Here is a 21243-nt window from a genome sequence, read left to right on the forward strand (position 1 = left end):
GTGACTATTTATTCCCTGTGTGAGAAGGTTGATATGACTATTTATTCCCCTGTATGTCACCTCCCTCTGCAGCTGTGGTGAAGGCTATGTTGTAGTGTGTGTGTGAGAAGGTTGATATGACTATTTATTCCCTGTATGTCACCTCCCTCTGCAGCTGTGGTGAAGGCTATGTTGTAGTGTGTAGTGTGAGAAGGTTGATATGACTATTTATTCCCCTGTATGTCACTTCCCTCTGCAGCTGTGGTGAAGGCTATGTTGTAGTGTGAGTGTGAGAAGGTTGATATGACTATTTATTCCCCTGTATGTCACTTCTCTCTGCAGCTGTGGTGAAGGCTATGTTGTAGTGTAAGTGTGAGAAGGTTGATATGACTATTTATTCCCCTGTATGTCACTTCTCCCTCTGCAGCTGTGGTGAAGGCTATGTTGTAGTGTAAGTGTGAGAAGGTTGATATGACTATTTATTCCCTGTATGTCACCTCTGCAGCTCTGCAGTTGTAGTAAGTGTGAAAGGCTATGTTGTAGTGTAAGTGTGAGAAGGTTGATATGACTATTTATTCCCCTGTATGTCACTTCTCTCTCTGCAGCTGTGGTGAAGGCGTAATGTGACTATGTATTCCCTGTATGTGTAAGTGTGAAGGCTATGTTGATATGACTATTTATTCCCCTGTATGTCACTTCTCTCTGAAGGCAGCTGTGGTGAGAAAGATATGCTATTCCCTGTTGTCACTTCCCTCTGCAGCTGTGGTGAAGTGTGTGATGTGTGAGAAGGTTGATATGACTATTTATTCCCCTGTATGTCACTTCTCTCTGCAGCTGTGGTGAAGGCTATGTTGTAGTGTAAGTGTGAGAAGGTTGATATGACTATTTATTCCCCTGTATGTCACTTCTCTCTGCAGCTGTGGTGAAGGCTATGTTGTAGTGTGAGTGTGAGAAGGTTGATATGACTATTTATTCCCCTGTATGTCACTTCTCTCTGCAGCTGTGGTGAAGGCTATGTTGTATGTTGTAGTGTGACTATTTAGTATGTGAGAAGGTTGATATGACTATTTATTCCCCTGTATGTCACTTCTCTCTGCAGCTGTGGTGAAGGCTATGTTGTAGTGTAAGTGTGAGAAGGTTGATATGACTATTTATTCCCCTGTATGTCACTTCTCTCTGCAGCTGTGGTGAAGGCTTTGTTGGCAACCCAAGGGAACCTGGTGGCTCTTGTGACAGAGATGGTGAGTAATACTTTAAACCTGTCTTCATATCTGGCTACTGTTAAATGAAACAGTATAGCTATCAATACTTCAGCAAAGAGAGAGAATGGTTGTATTTTTGTGGAGAAACATATTGAGTTGTCTTCCTTGTCTTATAAAAATATTTGAATAAATTTTAGAATCAGAATGTTTTCTGTCAGACTGTTATTGTGAAATCAAATGATGGATATGCTGTAATGTGTTTCATTAACAGATTATATAATTAAATTGTATGTCTGACTTTTTACTGAATATGAATGCTTTCAGTAGGAAGTATTTCCTAAATCCAGATTTATTACATCATTGCCACTAATCTTGTATTTGTGGCTGAAATCCTTCTACAACTAAAATTTCAGATTTTCAACTGAAATCCTCTTTGCTGTTACAATTTGTTCTTCCTACAGTAGTATAAGCAGCCCACAGCACATACATATGTGTAAAGGCGGGAAACTCCGCTTGTTTCCTTTGTGTGCTGGAGATTACCTGCATCGCTATAATGTTTGTTTCAGTGAACAATCGCCCTCAGGTTGTGGTGACCCCTATCCGTCTGAGTGAGCCTCTTGGATCAACAGCAAGCTTCCAGTGCCAGGTGTCCGGACGTGGGACCCTTCAACGTTGTCTGGAGCCGACTGGACGGACGCCCAATGCCTGGGAAAGTACGCACTAGTGCCAGGTATCAGATGACCATCCCTGACCTCGAATCGTCTGACGGTGGTCGATATGTCTGTACTGCTACCAACAACTACGGAAGTGTCAGAGAGTTTGTGGAGTTGACGATCAGTGGTAAGGAAAGACAAGGATACTCCGACAGCCATGTTGAACCATCCTCTATAATCCGGGGATTTGAAGCTCCACTCCATTACAATACCTTACACCTTGTCACCATCATACCTTTGTGTTGATTCCAGTTTAAAAACATGACAGAAATATCAGACTTCCATTCCAAGTCATCGTTCTGCCATGATGTTTCAAATTCTCACCTTGACAATTGCATGTCCTTTCCAATATGACCCGCGAAGGTCCGGGTTAGAATGAATCTTCAGTAACCCATGCTTGTCGTAAGAGGCGACTAACGGGATCGGGTGGTCAGACTCCGCTGCTGGTTTGGTTGACACGTCATCAGTTCAATTAGCAGTGCAGATCGATGCTCATGTTGATCACTGGATTTTCAGGTCCAGACTTGATTAAGATCCAGATTTATTGAAACTAAACTCACTCACTCACTCACCTTTCCAGTATAATTAGAGTGATTGTACCATAATGACTTCACTACTGCCTTATTTCCGGTACTTAGAAACATTTGTTCATTTATGTCTTCTGAATTGATTAAATATGTCAAGGGTTTGCTAGATTTAATGTCAAAAGCAACAATAGGTCTTGTTGTTAAAGTGTTGGCTTGTCACACTAGAGATTGGGTTCTGTGACAGAACAGATTGGAAGGTGTAATGCCCATTCTTTGGTTCCACTTAAATGCTGAGAAGGAATGACAGGGATGAGGGTACTGAGATATGGCCATCAGTGTGTGTCTGCGCGTACAATTAACAGAGTGTGTGAATCTGTTTCTGCAGATGATTTAGAATGATTATTCTCCAGCACTAACATTATATGGTTAGGTTCTTTCATGTTTATTGCATGGCAAATGAACTCAAAACACAGACCAAGTGTGATATATCTGGGATGTAGACTAAGGGGAGGTAACTCTCTTTAACATGTGAAGCTTAAACCTCAAGTAAAACCGAGTGTATGGGTGAGAAAACGGTCAGTCATCTTAATGCAGATTGGCATACTGTAACGAAAACCTGATAAATATATGAACCCATATACGACTTGTGATATGACAGATACAAAACCTAGCAGTAGAAGTGAATGTTTGTTGCCTATTGCCACTTCAGCACCCACCAATCCTATCCGAGTCCGCATTGAGGAGCCGCGTGAAGTGGAGACCAGGATCGGAGCCAGCGTCAGGTTCATCTGTGTCGCCATCTCCTACAATACTGAGGTACATTTTACAGCTTTGGTCATTCTGGGGTTCAGGGATTGGATCATCAAAGATGTCTGCTAGTCCTTCAACATGTGCAATGGTTTTAGCTTTTTTGTGGGACCAATTTTGAGTTTTCCAAATCAAGTATGTAGTTCCTGTGAATACAAAACCACCAGTGCTACATATCCTGTTACAAAAGTTCTCATCACTTTCCACTGGCCGTGATCAGTTGTACAGGTAACAGGAGCAGTTGTGCCTATAATGAATCAAGCATATTTTTACTTGAACTTTGGTTTACAAAACTTTCTCAGATTTAGTTTTGCCACTGTTCTTGATAGATTGTCTACATTGATGAGAATTTTTGTGAGTGAGTGAGTTAAAATTTATAGTCACATCGGGCAATATTTCAGTCATATCGTGACTAAATCAAGTTATAGATTTACAATAATTAAAAGTAAATTATAAATATCTGTCAACGGAGGACAGTAAAACAACTAGATTAACACAGATATTAATTTAAAATTAGTAATATAATCTCAAATAATTATCTATACATGATGATGATACAATACAATCATGATGTCTAACTAGTTGTTTTACCATGGCAGGCCAACTTTGTTCTGTCATGGACCAAGAATGGCGCTGGTCTGCCAGAGAAGGCCGTCGACCAGAATGGCGTCCTGGTCATCCCCAACATCCAGCCTGAAGATGAGGGCACCTACACCTGTACTGGCTCCGATGCCTATGGAGTTGACCGTGTCACTGCCGTTGTCAGCATACCTGGTAAGAAGGTTACATTTGGAAAGATAATGTTTGCATAATTGTTATGTCAGGGAGAGCTGGTCAGATAGTTCAGTGACTGGTGCATTTGCTTACAAGAGTGTAACAAAAGTTTCACTGTATTTGTATGGATAGTTTCACTAAATCTGTAACAAAGGTTTCACTGTCTGTAACAAGGATTTCACTATATCTTTAAAAGGATTTCACTGTATCTGTAACAAGTGTTTCACTGTATCAAGGGTTTCACTATCTGTAAGACGGGTTTCACTATAAGAAGAGTTTAGCTGTATTTGTAACCAGGGTTTCACTGTATCTGTAGCAAGGGTTTCACTGTGACAATGGTTTCACTGTATTTGTACCAAAGGTTTCACTGTATTTGTAACTAGGGTTTCACTGTAACAAGGGTTTCACTGTATTTGTAAGAAAGGTTTCATTGTATTTGTAACAAGGGTTACACTGTATTTGTAAGAAGGGTTTCACTGTATTTGTAAGAAGGGTTTCATTGTATTTGTAACAATGGTTTCACCATCTGTAACAAGGGTTTCACTGTATCTGTAGCAAGGGTTTCACTGTAACAGTGGTTTCACTGTATTTGTACCAAGGGTTTCACTGTATTTGTAACTAGGGTTTCACTGTATCTTCAACAAGGGTTTAACTGTGTATGTGCTCTGTTCTTATTCCAGGTCGTGAGGAGGCTCCAGTTGCCAGAATTGAGCCACGCTACCTGCAAGTTAATGTTGGAGATTCCATCGAGTTCCGCTGTATTGCCGAGTCCAGTCCACCTTCGACAATCGTGTGGACACGTGGAGAGAGTGGACCTCTGCCTGACTATGCCACAGTGGACAACGGCGTGTTCCGCATCTCCTCTGTACAGAAGAGTGATGAAGCCGAGTACTACTGCAAGGCCAGCAACCCTGCCGGCATGTCGACTGTCAGAACCATCTTGTACGTCACAGGAACTGCTCCAGGTGAGAGTCCACACAGCATGTCAATATACTTTAGCATGGCAGTCTAGGTTTTGAAGTTTGAATGATGTTCCAGATCCACTTGTCATGAAGTAAACTAGGTTTCGTAAAAGTAACTTTTGAGATCGGTTATTTATTGGCAACATAGACGATCTCTTTCCATAAACTTGTTTCTTTTACATTTATTTAAATAATTTTTCAGAGCCAGAAGTGACGATTGTGATCAGGAGAACGCAAGTGACTGCCATCTTGGGAACAACTGTCACCTTGGAATGCTACTCTCAAAATGGTGGCGATGTGATCCTTGTGTGGTCTCGGGAACGCCAGGGTCTCCCATCAGGTAGGTATTGTCTCTAAAAATAAAATATAGCTCAGAGCAGTTTTAAACCCAACTCATTCACTGAATGATTTTGTGAATCCTGTACTTACTGTATTTACATTCCAGGTTCCAGCCAGGACAACGGTATCTTGACTCTGCCCAATGTCCAGCCATCGTATGCTGGGTCATACTTGTGCACTGGTACTACGTCCACTGGCAAGACCGGCGTCGGACGCACGACCCTCACCATTGAAGCTGGTGTAGAGAGTGAGTATATCTATTGCTTGGTTGTGGTATGGAGCCATCTTGTTGGTGGTTCAGACCAAATTTATGGATTTGGAGGACAGATTGTTACTGTTAGAATGAGTTAAAATGCATTGTTGGTTTTGTTGGTTTCAAAACCTCATTTTGTTGGTTGCTCAAACCAAGTTAATGGATTGCTAGCCAAGTATTTATTGTTTGAATGAGTTCAATCTAACGTCCTGTTCTCTAGGAGAGGCTCCGACCGTGACTATTGGTGAGAAGATGCAGGTGATTCCGTCTGGAACAACAGGAACCCTCCGCTGTGTTGTCACCGGAGTTCCCAAACCAACCATCACCTGGAAGAGGGCCCGAGGAGAGCTCTCCAGCAACCATGTGGTACGTACCTCTAGCATTGGTTGGTTTGTTGTTTAACGCCGCACTCAGCAATATTCAAGCTACATGTCCGCGAACTGTAAATAATCGAGACAATCCAGTGATCAACTTCATGAGCATCGTTCTACACAATTGGGATACGATGACATGTGTCAACCACGTCAGCGAGCCTGACCACCCGATCCCGTTAGTCGCCTCTTACGACAAGCATGGGTTGCTGAAGATCAATATTCTAACCCGGATCTTCAGGGATAAGGTACTTTAAGGAACAAAGGGAGACTTGTAAACTGCGAGGAAAAGTGGTAATATGTCTCAAGTACGAGTAACACGCAATATTTCTTGTCCTTCTTGAATAGCAATATTCAGTCAACAGTTTATGATTTCTGTACCAGCAGACCTATCATATTGTTGTCTTCAGGTCAGCCAAAATGGAGAAATCCTTAGAATCACCCAGGCATCAATGGCCGATCGTGGAGTTTACATCTGTCTGGCCGAGAGTGTTGCTGGTAGAGCAATGGCCTCCGCTATGATTGATGTTGAACGTAAGTATATTGTGCTTGTTAAGGAAATAGGTACTGTTGTTGATATGAACCCTGGTCTGTCAGGGCTCACCTGCACAAATTATTGTCCATGATGATGTACTAAAACAATTTGATATGTATGTTTAAAGTATGAGATGGTCCTAGCGCTAGGTGATGATCATAGCAGTCCCACTTGTGTAACTCTATGTTTAAGTGTGGTAAGTAATGCTGGTCTTAGCGCGCTCAGATTATAAGTCAGTGTCATGATGGTCTTGCTGCTATGTTCAGGAGATGGTTCTTTGTGTGTACAAATATGATAAATTCTGAAGTAAAACTGCATTGTGCGAGTTTTTGTAACTACTACCAGTATAATGTGTAAAAGAAAACTTTAAATTGATAAAATTGTAATCAGAATTTAAAATGGAAGATGTATTGTGATCATATGCTATTGTATTCTTTAGGGTTGAGGTAATTTGCTTAATTGAATGTTTAAACAGTGTGAATTCTATCTTGTATATTACAGCTTAGAATGATGAGGAATAGTAATGCATTTCATTATTAATATATGTACTGAGCAAGCACCTGTTTGTGTTAGGTCGTGAGATGCCAGTGGTGGAGCTGTACCCTGCAAACGCTGTGACTATCAGGAGTGGCGCCAGTGCCCTGTTCCAGTGCCGTGTCACCGGGGGAACACCATCTCCGACGATCACATGGACCAGGTACACAGAGGCACACTTGTCTAATCTAACACACCTGGCTCAATAGTAAAATGGTGTACTAAATATACTGAGGGAAACAGGTAAAGAAACACCACTTCATGGTAGTGTTGCTTTATTTATTCTCAGATTTCCTCACACAGCGCTATTCAAAGCTGGTGATGAAAACTGGAAAGTTTTACAGGAACGCTCGAATTTTCCTGTGTTCCCTTATTTGTTTCTCTCAGTATATATTTTGTATGCAGATTAAAAGTGATACAGTGAAACCTCGATATACCGCTATCACTGGGGTCCATAATCCGGACACTGTTCTAAGAAAGAGCATTATACAGATAACAATAAATGAGTAAGATGTTCAGGATTTGTTGGTGTCAACATTATTCAGGATTTTTTCACTTTTCCAACATATTTACTTGTTTGTGTTTGAGTGGCCATTTAATTCAGTGTTTTATGTCTTATTCACAGCAACGTGATGAATCTGTTATTTACATATTTACAATTCTATACACCTGTCTTTAAATCAATAAGATATAGAGTGTTTGCAGGGGGTTATTATTATTATTAATATTATTATTATAGGATATTTATATAGCGCACATATCCACACAACTAGTGCATGCTCAAGGCGCTGGCATTTTTCCCCTCGATCATTGGATGTCAATCTCAACGGCACATCGTATTATCAATCTCAACTCCCTGGGGAGTATACAACTTTTTTTGGCTGTCTCATCCTAACGAGGTACCCATTCACAGCTGGGTAGACTGGGACGCATAGTCACAGTACTTTGTCCAACTTCACTGCACGTTGCTGTTACTGAAATTGTTTTGTGGTTGTAGACATACTGTCCTTGCCCACATGTAACGAAATAGGGATAATGACTTAAAATACGATATCATATGTATGTGCAGAGTTGGAGACGAGCCTTTCACTTCGACAACAGACGTGATGGAGGAGAATGGAGTCATTATGTTCAAGGGAGTGACTGGTGACGAGCAGGGATCCTATGTGTGCACTGCTACCAATGCCATGGGAACAGTCACTGCCACGGCCACCCTCAGGATTGAAGGTCAGTAATGAAGACTCTGGGGTAATATTTGGGTGAAGGGTTGAAGAGTTGCTTCCCTGCAAGCATATTGTCAAACCTGTGGGTGTTCCAGATAGAGCTGGTCCCTAACAGTGTGATGGCTGTATGAGATAAGCAAATCATTTGGTGGTGCGTTAGAACTGGTTCCTAGCCGTTTATGCTGGTGTGTATGAATGTATGAGGTGGTCTGTCTGATGATTTGGATGTTTGCATGTCATCGCCACCCAATGGTGTGGATCACTTCTGACAATATCATTAAGGAAGTGACGTAACCATAGCAATTTCAGATAAATATAACTTGTACAATATTTATCTTGCTAAAATAACAGGTGTGGGTTTTTTTTGAAAATATATCAGAATTTAAAATAAAGCAGCAAATGGTTAATTGCATTTTCTTTGTGGTAGATATAAAATGCTACTTGAGTGAATGAGTCTGGTAAAGATTTGTCCATTTACAGGCTTCTGTTGTAGAGCTTGAGTATTGCTTAGTGCCATCTTAAACTACAAACATGTTGAAGCTGTGGTAACATACAAATGTTACCATGTCTTACATTGTTACAGGCCCACCCAAGGTTTCCGTCTTGCCCAGCCGCAAAGTGGTATCTCTGGAGGGTGATCGGGTCACCCTGGAATGTACTGGTGAAGGCGAGCCAACACCCAATGTGTTCTGGCGTAGTGATACACGCAGGAGGAGTGATGTGCTCCCAGAAGCTTCATATGAAGATGAAGGATCTGCTAGACTCATCTTTGATTCTGTGGCCAAGTCTGATGAGGGCAGATATGTCTGTATCGCCACCAATGATCGAGGCAGGGATGAGGCAACAGTAGATCTTGAAGGTACGCACTGGTTGAAGTCTGTGTCAGATTTATTGGTTTCCATGAGTAGAGCTGGAGGTTCTTGCATAAAGTGATGTGATTGTCATAAGCAAATGTGAAAGTATGGTAGTTAGGAGTGCCTTGACAGCTTCGTGCAGCGGGGCCAAGAAATCCTTCAGAAACCTTTTAAATTCATTAATCATCTCTAGCATGTCGATGAGTTACAAACCGCCTCCGTGGTGTAGTGGTTAGAGCGTCCGCCTGGAGAGCGGAAGGTCGTGGGTTCGATCCCCGACCGCATCATACCAAAAGACGTTAAAATATGGTACTTGTTGGTCCCTGCCTGGCGCTCGGCATTAATGGGTACAACAGGACTGGTCGGCTCGGAGTCAGTATACTGTGTCTGAGTAGGGTATTCATGCTTCACTGCGGCATGGTATCTCAGTGGGCTAGCACTATTAAACCAGCTTAAGTCTGGGCTAGTACAAGCAGCCGCATACACATACACACGCATGCACGTCGTCATATGAGCGAAATATTCTCAAGCACGACGTTAAACCCAATTTCACCTCACCTCACCTTGATGAGTTACTGATCCTTCACTTATTGCAGTACTGGAGTAGAAAACTGAGATTTGCCCACACAAGGAATAATAACTATTGAATTGATCTCTGAATGATCTCTTTTGAATATCTTTAGTGTTTGGATAGTTATAAATAGTATGTATTCAGTGTTCAAAGTTTTCATGGATGTTGTGCAAGTTTAAACAATTTTGATCCAGTAATCCCATATTACCTTTCAGTTATCACTGGTGGCGGACCCCGACCTGATGTGATAGTGGACATTCAAGGACCTGACCAGATGTCTCTTGTTGCCGGACAGTCAGTGGAACTCACCTGCTCTGCACAAGGTAGGATCAAACATGGCTACCACCTCTAGTGCTCTGGTGGGATTGTCCTTCACTGAGACATTGTTTGCAAACATGTTGCAATGCATTTTGCTTACACTTTTCTTACTTTATTTTTAAAATGACTTCAAAGTGAAAGCAGTGCTATTTATACTGTTTGAGAAACTGAGGTTTCTAAGATCCTCCAACTTGCTGAAATGCCTCAAGTGTTTAATGCCAGCTCATTCCTCGGGAAAAGTTTGTTAATCTGTTGTTGTTTAATTATTCTAGGCCTCCAGTCTCCTGTCATTAGATGGCGTCCCCCTGGCAACCAGCCTCTCCCACCCAACCACTCCATCCGTCAGGGTGTGCTGTACATCCCTCAGATCACCCCCGAGTACCATTGTTGGAGAGGTATGTGCCGGATCGGTCTGGCTGTTGTTGATGGCAGACAGGTATATACCTCGGTCATCTGTTATTGTTTGAAGGCAGACACCAGGTTATATACCAGGGTCGGTCTCCCCCATTGTTGATGAAGGCCAGGTATATGCCAGGGTCTCCCTCTGTTGTTCCAGACACCAGGTATATACCAGGGTTGGTCTCCCTTGTTATGAAGGCAGACACCAGGTATATACCAGGGTCGGTCTCCCTCTCCCTCTGTTATATACCAGATCGGAATTGTTGATGAAGGCCAGGTATATATGCCAGGGTTGGTCTCCCTCTGTTGTTGTGAAGGCAGACACCAGGTATATACCAGGGTTGGTCTCCCTCTGTTGTTGAAGGCTTGAGGTTTAGGCAGCCACCTCTGTTGTTGACGAAGGCAGACACCAGGTATATACCAGGGTCGGTCATCTTGTTGGTCTCATGCATTAGATGCATTGAGTGAAGTACACTGGAAGTAGTCCAAGCTTGTTTTACTACTAACTGCCTACAGTATTTTCATACCAGGAAGCATTTTTAGAGATAAATCACCTTACTGCTTCCAGTGACCCCACAACTGACCATCACACCTGCCCAGGTGGCCACGAGACCCGGACAGACTGTGCGACTCAACTGCCAGCCTGGTGGTAGCGGACCTTTCCAGATTGAGTGGACCAAAGTCAATGGGGTTCTGTCTCCAACTGCCATCGAGCGTGATGGAGTCCTGGAAATCCGCAGCATAACGGCCGCAGATGCTGGTCAGTATAGATGTATCGCCACCAACAATGCCGGCAGCTCGGAGGGGTACGCTGTCATCGAGATATCAGGTAGGTCAATTAGTCAGACTTGGGATACTCTTTTTATACGGTTTTAGAGTTATGCTCCGGAAAAGACAAATGTGCACGGACGCATTACGGACGGATGGAGTCCATTTAATCCCCTGCAAAGCGGCGTTGCGGGGGTATTAAAATGGACTCCGGCCCATCCGTGTGTGCGTGCGTGCACATTTGTCTTTTCCGGAGCATAACTCTAAAACCGTTCAATATTTCTTCACCAAACGTGGCTCATAGATAGATCTGGTGGTCTACTGGTGTCTTTTGGTAGTTTTGGTTTTCTGAATATAATATTTTTTGCGTTTCCCGGCAACAAGTTTGACTTAGGCTGAAATTGGTGGTAGTACTCTTTTCCGGAGCAGAACTTTAAAACTGTTCACTGTTTCATCACCAAATTTCATACATAGGTAGATCTACTGGTGAACTGGTGCCTTTTGGTAGATTTGGATTTGTGAATAAAATATTAAAAAAATTGTGTTTCCATGGCAACAGTTTTGACTTCAACTGAATTTGATGGTAATGCTCCTTTCTGGAGCAGAACTTTGAAACCTTTCAGTACTCTCCTTCCACTTAGCTATATACACGCCAACACATTTGACATAGTCATACCTCGTAGACATATTCATTAAGAGTATTTTGCCATTGTGGGGGATATTGATGACTTTGTCTTCTTGTATGGTCTTGTTATTGTTCTCAGAACTCTACTGGTTTTCATTCATTGGTAACTCCTACTATTTTCAAGATGTAAAGATTCAAAAGCACCAAAGAGTGAGTGAGTGAGTGAGTTTAGTTTTACGCCGCTTTTAGCAATATTCCAGCAATATCACGGCGGGGAACACCAGAAATGGGCTTCACACATTGTACCCATGTGGGGAATCGAACCCGGGTCTTCGGCGTGACTAGCGAATGCTTTAACCACTAGGCTACCCCACTGCCCCAAAAAGCACCAAAGATGTGATCCAGATGGTTTATTGTACTTTAATATGCAGTAACTTTATACATGTACTTGTATAATTTTATACAAAATATTTTCAATTTGAGGTCAATAGTTTATGTCAATGGTAATCGACAATGAGTTTTGTTAACATAATGCAGGGTTGGCATTTTAGTTCCAGGATTTACAGTATTCCCTTCGATAACCTACATTATTAAAGTATAGATTACCTTGTAATGGCTTATAATAACCTTGATTTCCACATTGTAGTAACCTTGATCCTGCCATTATGTAAAGTTATGCTAGTTCCATGAACAGCCTATGTTATTGCCCTGTTTTTCCATTCCAGTTCCACCAACAGTTGTGGTGTCTCCCAAGAATGAACAGATAACTGCTGGTCGCACCGTGGAGCTTCGATGTGACGTTACAGGCTCCCCCCCTCCCCAGATCCGCTGGGAGAAGGACATGGGAGGACAGCTTCCTGCCCAGCACCAGATCAGGAATGGTGTGCTCACGTACGTACAGTCATCCTGTCAAGTCAAGTTTTGGTCATTTAGTTTCCCTCTCGTCTTCTTTTACTGTCTGTGTAAACATTTCTTATGCAAATATATTTTGTTATTTAGTGTTCTCGATATATGATAGTACTATAATGCCCATGCTTTCTACTGCAGCATCTACAATGTCGCTGAGGAGGATTCTGGTCGGTACATCTGTACTGCCTCCAACGAGGCTGGCAGCAACAGGGACTACACCTACGTCCGCGTCCAGGGTCAGTCCATCTGCCTTTAAACATTCAGTTTTCTGCTTGGTATGGCTGCAAGTTTAAGGGTGCAGCTCAGGCTTTTATCATGATGATTTCTCTCTCTGAATTTACAGAAATCTGTGGTCATTGGTTAAACTCCAAGATTGTAGGTTTATCAGCACCATTCCTGTGTTTGTAGATTTCACTAAAGTGGTCAACGATTAAGACCTGCTCCACTGCAAGGTTTCCTCCTACAGCAAGAAGGCATGCCATGATAGGACTTAAATACTCATTCACTAGACCCATCTCTGAAGTTCTGGGAGAATACAAGGAATGTGTTTTGTATTGATAGGGATGGTGGCAGATTTCTATGTTGACAGAAAATATAACTGATATTCACATTATAATGTTTATGCTTCATAGGTTTTGTTTTTTCAAGAATCAAATAGTAAATAGTGTTCTGTTTTGGGCATTTGTTACAAGAATATTTATCTTGTTCATTTTTATGGGTAGCCAAGTGGATAGTGTGGAACCTTTCCTATTATATAATTCAGGGATCAATATTGTGTGGACAATTGTTGTGGCATATTTTTTTACATTTTACAACTAGACTGTATTAGTCATCTTTGAAATGGAATCTGTTTTCAATAGTCTGTTAATGTTTCACAAGTTGTTTTATGTGGATCTGTGATTGGTGATTATACTTTTCTTTGATGACATGTTTGTATAAATAGTGCTAATGTAAACTTCTTCAAGTAACAGTGTAGCGGAAACACTGCAAAATGATATATATTATAACTGGCACCAACACTCACTCCTGACTCTACCAACAGGTGGTCCTGGCATCATCCCCGGTGGTGGCGGAGGAGGACAGAGCAGCGTGCAGACTGTCAATGTTGGCGACAGAGTCGACTTCGAGTGTCTTGTGTCAGGTAGGTTTCTGTGTCCCATTATGCTCTGATCCAGATCGAGGGACATGAGGAAATTTGTCTCCAAACTAAAGCTGATAACACTATGGCTAAATTATTTTTGTAATGCATTTTCAAGACAAGTTTATACCTTCTGAGAGTGAATAGCTAGATCACCAAATGCGCCCTTCTTTTTCCAAAAAGCAGTTCTTGTCTTCATGTTCAACCATGTTGAATGTTCCTGAGAACCATGTGGAATGTTCCTGATCCTATCATACGCTGTTACTTTGCTCAGGCACACCCAAGCCCCTGGTGAAATGGTCCAAGGTGGAGGGCGCCCTCCCAGCCAGTGCTGTTATTGGTGAGGGCATCCTTATTGTCCCTGAAGTCCGCCCTGAGGATGCCGGCACATATGTGTGTACTGCAACCAATGAAGCTGGCACCGTACAGAGTAAAGTACAGTTGTTTGTCAGAGGTGAGTAACATGGTCGATACGGCTTTATATCACCTGAATAGCCAGTGAATATCACAGGTTATCTCCCTTAGTGCATTTTGTGTTGTGTTATTGTTTACCGAGTGATATCACACATATTTCATAGTACATCCAGCTATACTTAAATACATACCTTTATGCCTTACATGTTCTGTATGTTATCTTGAGGTTTTAACGATAACATGTTGACCACCTGTGTGTTTATGTGATGATATATGCATTTATTCCATACATATTGTATATGATATGATGTTATCCTCCAGCTCGCCCAGTGATATCTGTCCCACAAGATATCAACACAGCAGCCCTGGGAGGTCCTGCCACTCTATCATGTGATGCCCAGGGATATCCCAACCCTGCCATTACCTGGATGAAGCAGGAAGGAGATCTGCCAAGGTGGGTCAAAGGTCCACCACATGGGCTATCTATGTTTCCAACCTAAATGCCATTTGCAGACAAGCTGTGAAATTTGTATTTTGCTTATTTGGATTATATTTTAAGTTGTTATTTTTTTTATATTCAAAATGATCTTTAGATAGCTTTCAGTGGAATAATGTTAACTTTAACAGTAAACTAGTTCCACTTTGTTGGTCCTGGTATCAGTTGAAATATTTTGTCCATACAGCCATTACATTAGACTTCAATAACAGGAGTTTGACAAATATTTCATCAGAGCTCCAGATAAGATTTAGCTCATGTGGGTACTGTACCCACTGTATTTTTTTGGAGTGGATATTATGAATGTTGAGTGGTATTATATTTTCCGTTACCCACTGCTTTCAAATATGTGCGTATTTCAGTCATTTTACTCACCTAAGTATTATGTCGTTGAGTAAGTTTACTAAGCAGGTATGTCCTGCCTTATGTCATACCTAATCAAAACCAACTTAAATATAATGGAAATGATTTCATAAAAAAATCACTCATCCTATACTGACAGTACAACACTAGTCCTATACTAACAGTACAACTTGATAGCAATCGATGTCTTTTTCATTACACAAGCAATTTTTATGAATATATTTCGTACGCATTTAGTTTTAAACTTTTTGCGTATCTAACATTTTAAATGCGTAATTGGTACGCAACAATTATTTTTCAATGCGTGATTGGAAATTTTCTATGCGTATTTTACCCGGATACGCAGCTTATCTGGGCCTCTGTTTCATTTGAAATGGGAACTCCCAGTGACATTTGCTACAGATTTGGGGTAAGAAATCAGACTCCGGCTATGATCCTGGATAAGCTGTTTCTCAGGCAGAATGAAACACTGCAGTGCTGGGTATTTCTGAATTTGTAAATGTGGTTTGTCTACAGAGAACACTCAATCACAGACGGTGAACTGACAATCCCCCGAGTTCGAGAAGAAGACGGAGGAACCTACATGTGCCAGGCCGCAAACCGATACGGAACTGCTCAAATACCAGTGGTCCTCATTGTTGGTGGTAGGTGTCGTCTAACTGACATGAAATCTAGGCATCATCACTGGTTCAACATCATGCCGACGACCAGGGTTTGATTCTCCATGGGTACAATGTGTGAACCCATTTCTGGTGTCCTCTGACATGATATTGCTGTAATATTGCTCAAAGCCGCATAAAACCAAACTTTTTACTCACTCACTGGTTCAACACAGCTGACCAGTCATTAGAAATACTTATATATTATGAGCTATGTTAGTAACCTGTGTATGTGTCAAGTTTTGAGTCATAACAACCTTGTTTCGTAAATTATCTGAGCAATAAGGAAGATGGGTACTATGTTTTGTTTGCCATTCACACCATTGATCACAACTATATATCACAAATGTAATTGGATAACCTTCAAATGTCACTGGCATCTTGCTACAAGGAGCATGAAAAAAATAGAGAGAAACCGATGTTTGTTGTACATTCCACTTTGAACTGAGAGTAGGAATTACATTTACGTAGGTCAGTGAAAGGCATCTGGCTATGTATGTGCTATTGTCAGGAATAATTCACATTTACATGTCATGTATGTGTTAACTCCCTTGTCATATGTAAAATGTAAAAATTTGTGATTAACTGGTCTTTTTAATATGATAATCTATTTTGATGATGTTGATATGTTGTCCCATAACTAGTATATGATCATGTTCTATGGTTGTTTCAGCACTGGTGCCATACTTCCCCCAGAATCCCGTCTCCTACATGAGCTACCAGCCACTCCAGGATGTGTACCTCAACTTCGACATCATCATGTCCTTCCGTCCGGAGGCCACAGATGGCATGCTGTTGTATAACGGCCAATATAACACGGGCATTGGGGACTTCATGTGCTTCGACTGAACGGAGCCTACCCAGAGTTCCGCTCCGACGTGGGCTCGGGTCCTGCTATTATCCGTGGCAACAACCCTGTTCAGATGAACACTTGGAACACTGTGCAGTTCAAGAGAGATAGGAAGAATGGTACTCATAGGATTCAGTATTCAGATATGCTGTTCCCCAACAACTGATTATATTGTATATTTATCTTACTCATGGGATTCAGTATTCAGATATGCTGTTCCCCAACAACTGATTATATTGTATATTTATCTTACTCATGGGATTCAGTATTCAGATATGTTGTTCCCCAACAACTGATTATATTGTATATTTATGGTACTCATAGCATTCAGTATTCAGATATGCTGTTCCCCAACAACTGATTATATTGTATATTTATGGTACTCATAGCATTCAGTATTCAGATATGCTGTTCCCCAACAACTGATTATATTGTATATTTATGGGATTCAGTATTCAGATATGCTGTTCCCCAACAACTGATTATATTGTATATTTATGGTACTCGTGGGATTCAGTATTCAGATATGCTGTTCCCCAACAACTGATTATATTGTATATTTATGGTACTCGTGGGATTCAGTATTCAGATATGTTGTTCCCCAACAACTGATTATATTGTATATTTATGGTACTCGTGGGATTCAGTATTCAGATATGCTGTTCCCCAACAACTGATTATATTGTATATTTATGGTACTCATAGGATTCAGTATTCAGATATGCTGTTCCCCAACAACTGATTATATTGTATATTTATGGGATTCAATATTCAGATATGCTGTTCCCCAACAACTGATTATATTGTATATTTATGGTACTCATAGGATTCAGTATTCAGATATGCTGTTCCCCAACAACTGATTATATTGTATATTTATGGGATTCAATATTCAGATATGCTGTTCCCCAACAACTGATTATATTGTATATTTATGGTACTCATAGGATTCAGTATTCAGATATGCTGTTCCCCAACAACTGATTATATTGTATATTTATGGGATTCAATATTCAGATATGCTGTTTACCAACAACTGATTATATTGTATATTTATGGTACTCATAGGATTCAGTATTCAGATATGCTGTTCACAAGAACTGATTAATTTGTATACTTATACAGAAGTTCACCAAAGAATGGGGGGAAATATTTTCTTCTTTACATTTAATGTCCAATGATCGATATATATGTATAATACAGATGTACCAATACTGATGATTGCAAACTCTCCTCCAGGTACTTTGATTGTAAACGACGAGCCGGCCTACTATGGCGAAGCTCCAGGGCGGTTTGAGGGCCTGGATCTCCTGGAGAACATGTACATTGGTGGCGTACCAAACTTCCAGAGCATCCCAAGGGCAGCTGGATTCTCCAAGGGATTTGTGGGTAAGGAAGTGGTCCATCATTATAATTCAGTTGATTGTGTAAGGTAGATGTTGGCCGTTTGAATTCAGTTGGCCGTTTGAATTCAGTTGGCCATGTAAGGTAGATGTTGGCCATTTGAATTCAGTTGGCCATGTAAGGTAGATGTTGGCCATTTTAATTCAGTTGGCCATGTTAGGTAGATGTTGGCCATGTAAGGTAGATGTTGGCCATTTTAATTCAGTTGGCCATGTAAGATAGATGTTGGTCATGTAAGGTAGATGTTGGCCATTTTAATTCAGTTAGCCATGTAAGGTAGATGTTGGTCATATAAGGTAGATGTTGGCCATTTTAATTCAGTTAGCCATGTAAGGTAGATGTTGGTCATATAAGGTAGATGTTGGCCATTTTAATTCAGTTGACCATGTAAGAGAGGGTATGACCATTATGTTGCAATTTTCCTTTAGATAAATGACCATAGGAATTTCAAGCTGATATGTAAGTGGTGATATGTAAGAACCCTTATGTGTGACATGCTTTGTGGCGTCTACAAAATCATCCATAGTACTGCCAATATTATGACAACTGTAATTGCTCCAGGTACTGTGAGCGAGGTTAAACTGGAGGGTGTTCCCCTGAACCTTGGTGGTGATGTGATCGACATGTATGGAATTCAGCAATACGAGGCTTGCCAAACTATGTCATGCTTCAACGGAGGCTCCTGCCAACCGGCCAACAACCCATATGGCTACAGGTGCTTGTGTCCAAAAGGATGGGCTGGTGAAAGGTGCCAGTTACTTGGAGAACGCTGCTACCCAGGTAATGATCATCAGATTTTGAAATCCCCATGGAGAATTCAGTGAAGAAGATCCCAGTACCAATGCCTCTCTGAAGAGATTTTCATAACTGAATGTGTTCCCCATATTCCCGATTCCCCATACAGCTCCCCAGTATTCATACTCAGAACCCACATTTATCACCGAGTACTCATACTTATCTCCCAGTACCCATACTTATCTCCCAGTACCCATATTTATCTCCCAGTACCCATATTTATCCCCCAGTACCCATACTTATCTCCCAGTACCCATATTTATCTCCCAGTACCCATGCTTATCTCCCAGTACCTATACTTATCTCCCAGTACCCATATTTATCTCCCAGTACCCATGCTTATCTCCCAGTACTCCCATATATTTATCTCCCAGTACCCATATTTATCTCCATGCTTAGTACCCATATTTATCTCCCAGTACCCATGCTTATCTCCCAGTACCCATATTTATCTCCCAGTACCATATTTATCTCCTAGTTTATCTCCCAGTACCCATATCTTTATCTCTCTCCCAGTACCCATATTTATCTCCCAGTACCCATACTTATCTCCCAGTACCCATACCCATATTATCTCCCAGTACCCATATTTATCTCCCAGTACCCATATTTATCTCCCAGTACCCATACTTATCTCCCAGTACCCATACCCATCTCCCCAGTACCCATATCTCCCCAGTACCCATATTTATCTCCCAGTACCTATATCTTATCAGTCCCATACTTATCTCCATATTTATCTCCCAGTAGCCATACTTATCTCCCAGTACCCATATTTATCTCCCAGTACCCATATTTATCTCCCAGTACCCATATTTATCTCCCAGTACCCATATTTATCTCCCAGTACCCATATTTATCTCCCAGTACCCATATTTATCTCCCAGTACCCATACTTATCTCCCAGTACCCATAGTCTCCCAGTACCATACTTATCTCCCAGTACCCATATTTATCTCCCAGTACCCATATTTATCTCCCAGTACCCATATTTATCTCCCAGTAGCCATATTTATCTCCCAGTACCCATACTTATCTCCCAGTACCCATATTTATCTCCCAGTACCCATATTTATCTCCCAGTACCCATATTTATCTCCCAGTAGTACCCATATTTATACCCATATTTATCTCCCAGTACCCATATCTTACCCTATCTCCCCAGTACCCATATTTATCTCCAGTACCCATATTTATCTACCCCAGTACCCATATTTATCTCCCAGTACCCATGCTTATCTCCCAGTACCCATATTTATCTCCCAGTACCCATATTTATCTCCCAGTACCCATGCAGTACCCATGCTTATCTCCCAGTACCCATGCTTATCTCCCAGTACCCATATTTATCTCCCAGTACCCATATTTATCTCCCAGTACCCATGCTTATCTCCCAGTACCCATATTTATCTCCCAGTACCCATATTTCCCAGTACCCATGCTTATCTCCCAGTACCCATATTTATCTCCCCAGTACCCATATTTATCTCCCATATTTATCTCCCAGCACCCATAGTACCCATCTATCTCCCAGTACCCATGCTTATCTCCCAGTACCCATATTTATCTCCCAGTACCCATATTTATCTCCCAGTACCCATGCTTATCTCCCAGTACCCATGCTTATCTCCCAGTACCCATGCTTATCTCCCAGTACCATACTTATCTCTCAGAACCCATACTTATCTCCCAGTACCCATACTTATCTCATTTTGGAGATTCTCGAACTGAATAGGACAGTCTATATCTCTGTACCCTGTGTTTGTCTTCCTGGAGAGATTTCTGGGCAGAAACAGTTCATATTACCCAGGACCCAGTGAGTCCGCCCAGTTGTTCACTCTGTATACAGACGCCTGCAATGAACAAACTGGAAAGTCCACAAGTCACACTTGTCTTCTAATGTCAAAGAGTTCCAGTGTTGCCTGGTAGACAAGCTGGAAAGTTAATTTAACAGCTGTCCATATCCTCAGACACTCACTCACTCACTCTCTCACTCCAATTGCAGGCCGCTGTGGATCTGAGGGTCGCTGCTATGACCTGCCTGGCCCATCTGGCTTCAACTGCATCTGCCCAATCGGACGTGTAGGAACATCTTGCGAGCGATGTAAGAAAATGTTGCATTTATATAGATTTTGTTTACATATTGTTTAGTTGTTTTATTAAAAATTGCTTCTTTGATCATGATTTTCTAGAATGTAATAATACTTCGCAGCACCTGAATAGAAAAGTTGTTCATCCATAAAAGATTGTCCTTATCTGACTCTCCAACTTCTAAAAACAAATGACACTCAAAGAAGTTATTATACAGTTGCACGCATGCACAGTGTTGGTGTATCTTCATTTTGTATTGTTTAAAGGTCAGTGGATGGGGACACTTAATGATATAGATAGGCATGTGTATGGTGCCATTATAACTCTTTCCAGGTTGATATGCTGTAATCATTGACAGCAGCCTAGTTTG

General features: G+C 41.3%; 1 protein-coding gene across 1 annotated transcript in view; it reads left to right on the forward strand.

The window, feature by feature from the left end:
- LOC124267847 (basement membrane-specific heparan sulfate proteoglycan core protein-like) overlaps positions 1 to 21243 on the forward strand; it is a 183073-nt gene that overhangs the window by 148526 nt on the left and 13304 nt on the right. Inside the window, 27 exon segments of the mRNA XM_046702838.1 lie at positions 1162 to 1220; positions 1748 to 1884; positions 1886 to 2021; positions 3131 to 3237; positions 3828 to 4002; positions 4683 to 4967; positions 5167 to 5304; positions 5410 to 5550; positions 5777 to 5922; positions 6338 to 6461; positions 7036 to 7159; positions 8066 to 8223; positions 8803 to 9078; positions 9860 to 9967; positions 10235 to 10372; positions 10930 to 11190; positions 12480 to 12645; positions 12802 to 12899; positions 13706 to 13804; positions 14076 to 14255; positions 14537 to 14669; positions 15591 to 15718; positions 16407 to 16578; positions 16581 to 16702; positions 17823 to 17972; positions 18549 to 18767; positions 20788 to 20886. Of these exon segments, the coding sequence (XP_046558794.1) occupies positions 1162 to 1220; positions 1748 to 1884; positions 1886 to 2021; positions 3131 to 3237; positions 3828 to 4002; positions 4683 to 4967; positions 5167 to 5304; positions 5410 to 5550; positions 5777 to 5922; positions 6338 to 6461; positions 7036 to 7159; positions 8066 to 8223; positions 8803 to 9078; positions 9860 to 9967; positions 10235 to 10372; positions 10930 to 11190; positions 12480 to 12645; positions 12802 to 12899; positions 13706 to 13804; positions 14076 to 14255; positions 14537 to 14669; positions 15591 to 15718; positions 16407 to 16578; positions 16581 to 16702; positions 17823 to 17972; positions 18549 to 18767; positions 20788 to 20886 (4079 nt within the window).

The sequence above is a fragment of the Haliotis rubra genome, unplaced genomic scaffold (genome assembly GCF_003918875.1).
Source record: "Haliotis rubra isolate DU_JTF1 unplaced genomic scaffold, ASM391887v1 Scf134, whole genome shotgun sequence".
In the NCBI taxonomy this organism is placed as follows: Eukaryota; Metazoa; Mollusca; class Gastropoda; order Lepetellida; family Haliotidae; genus Haliotis; species Haliotis rubra.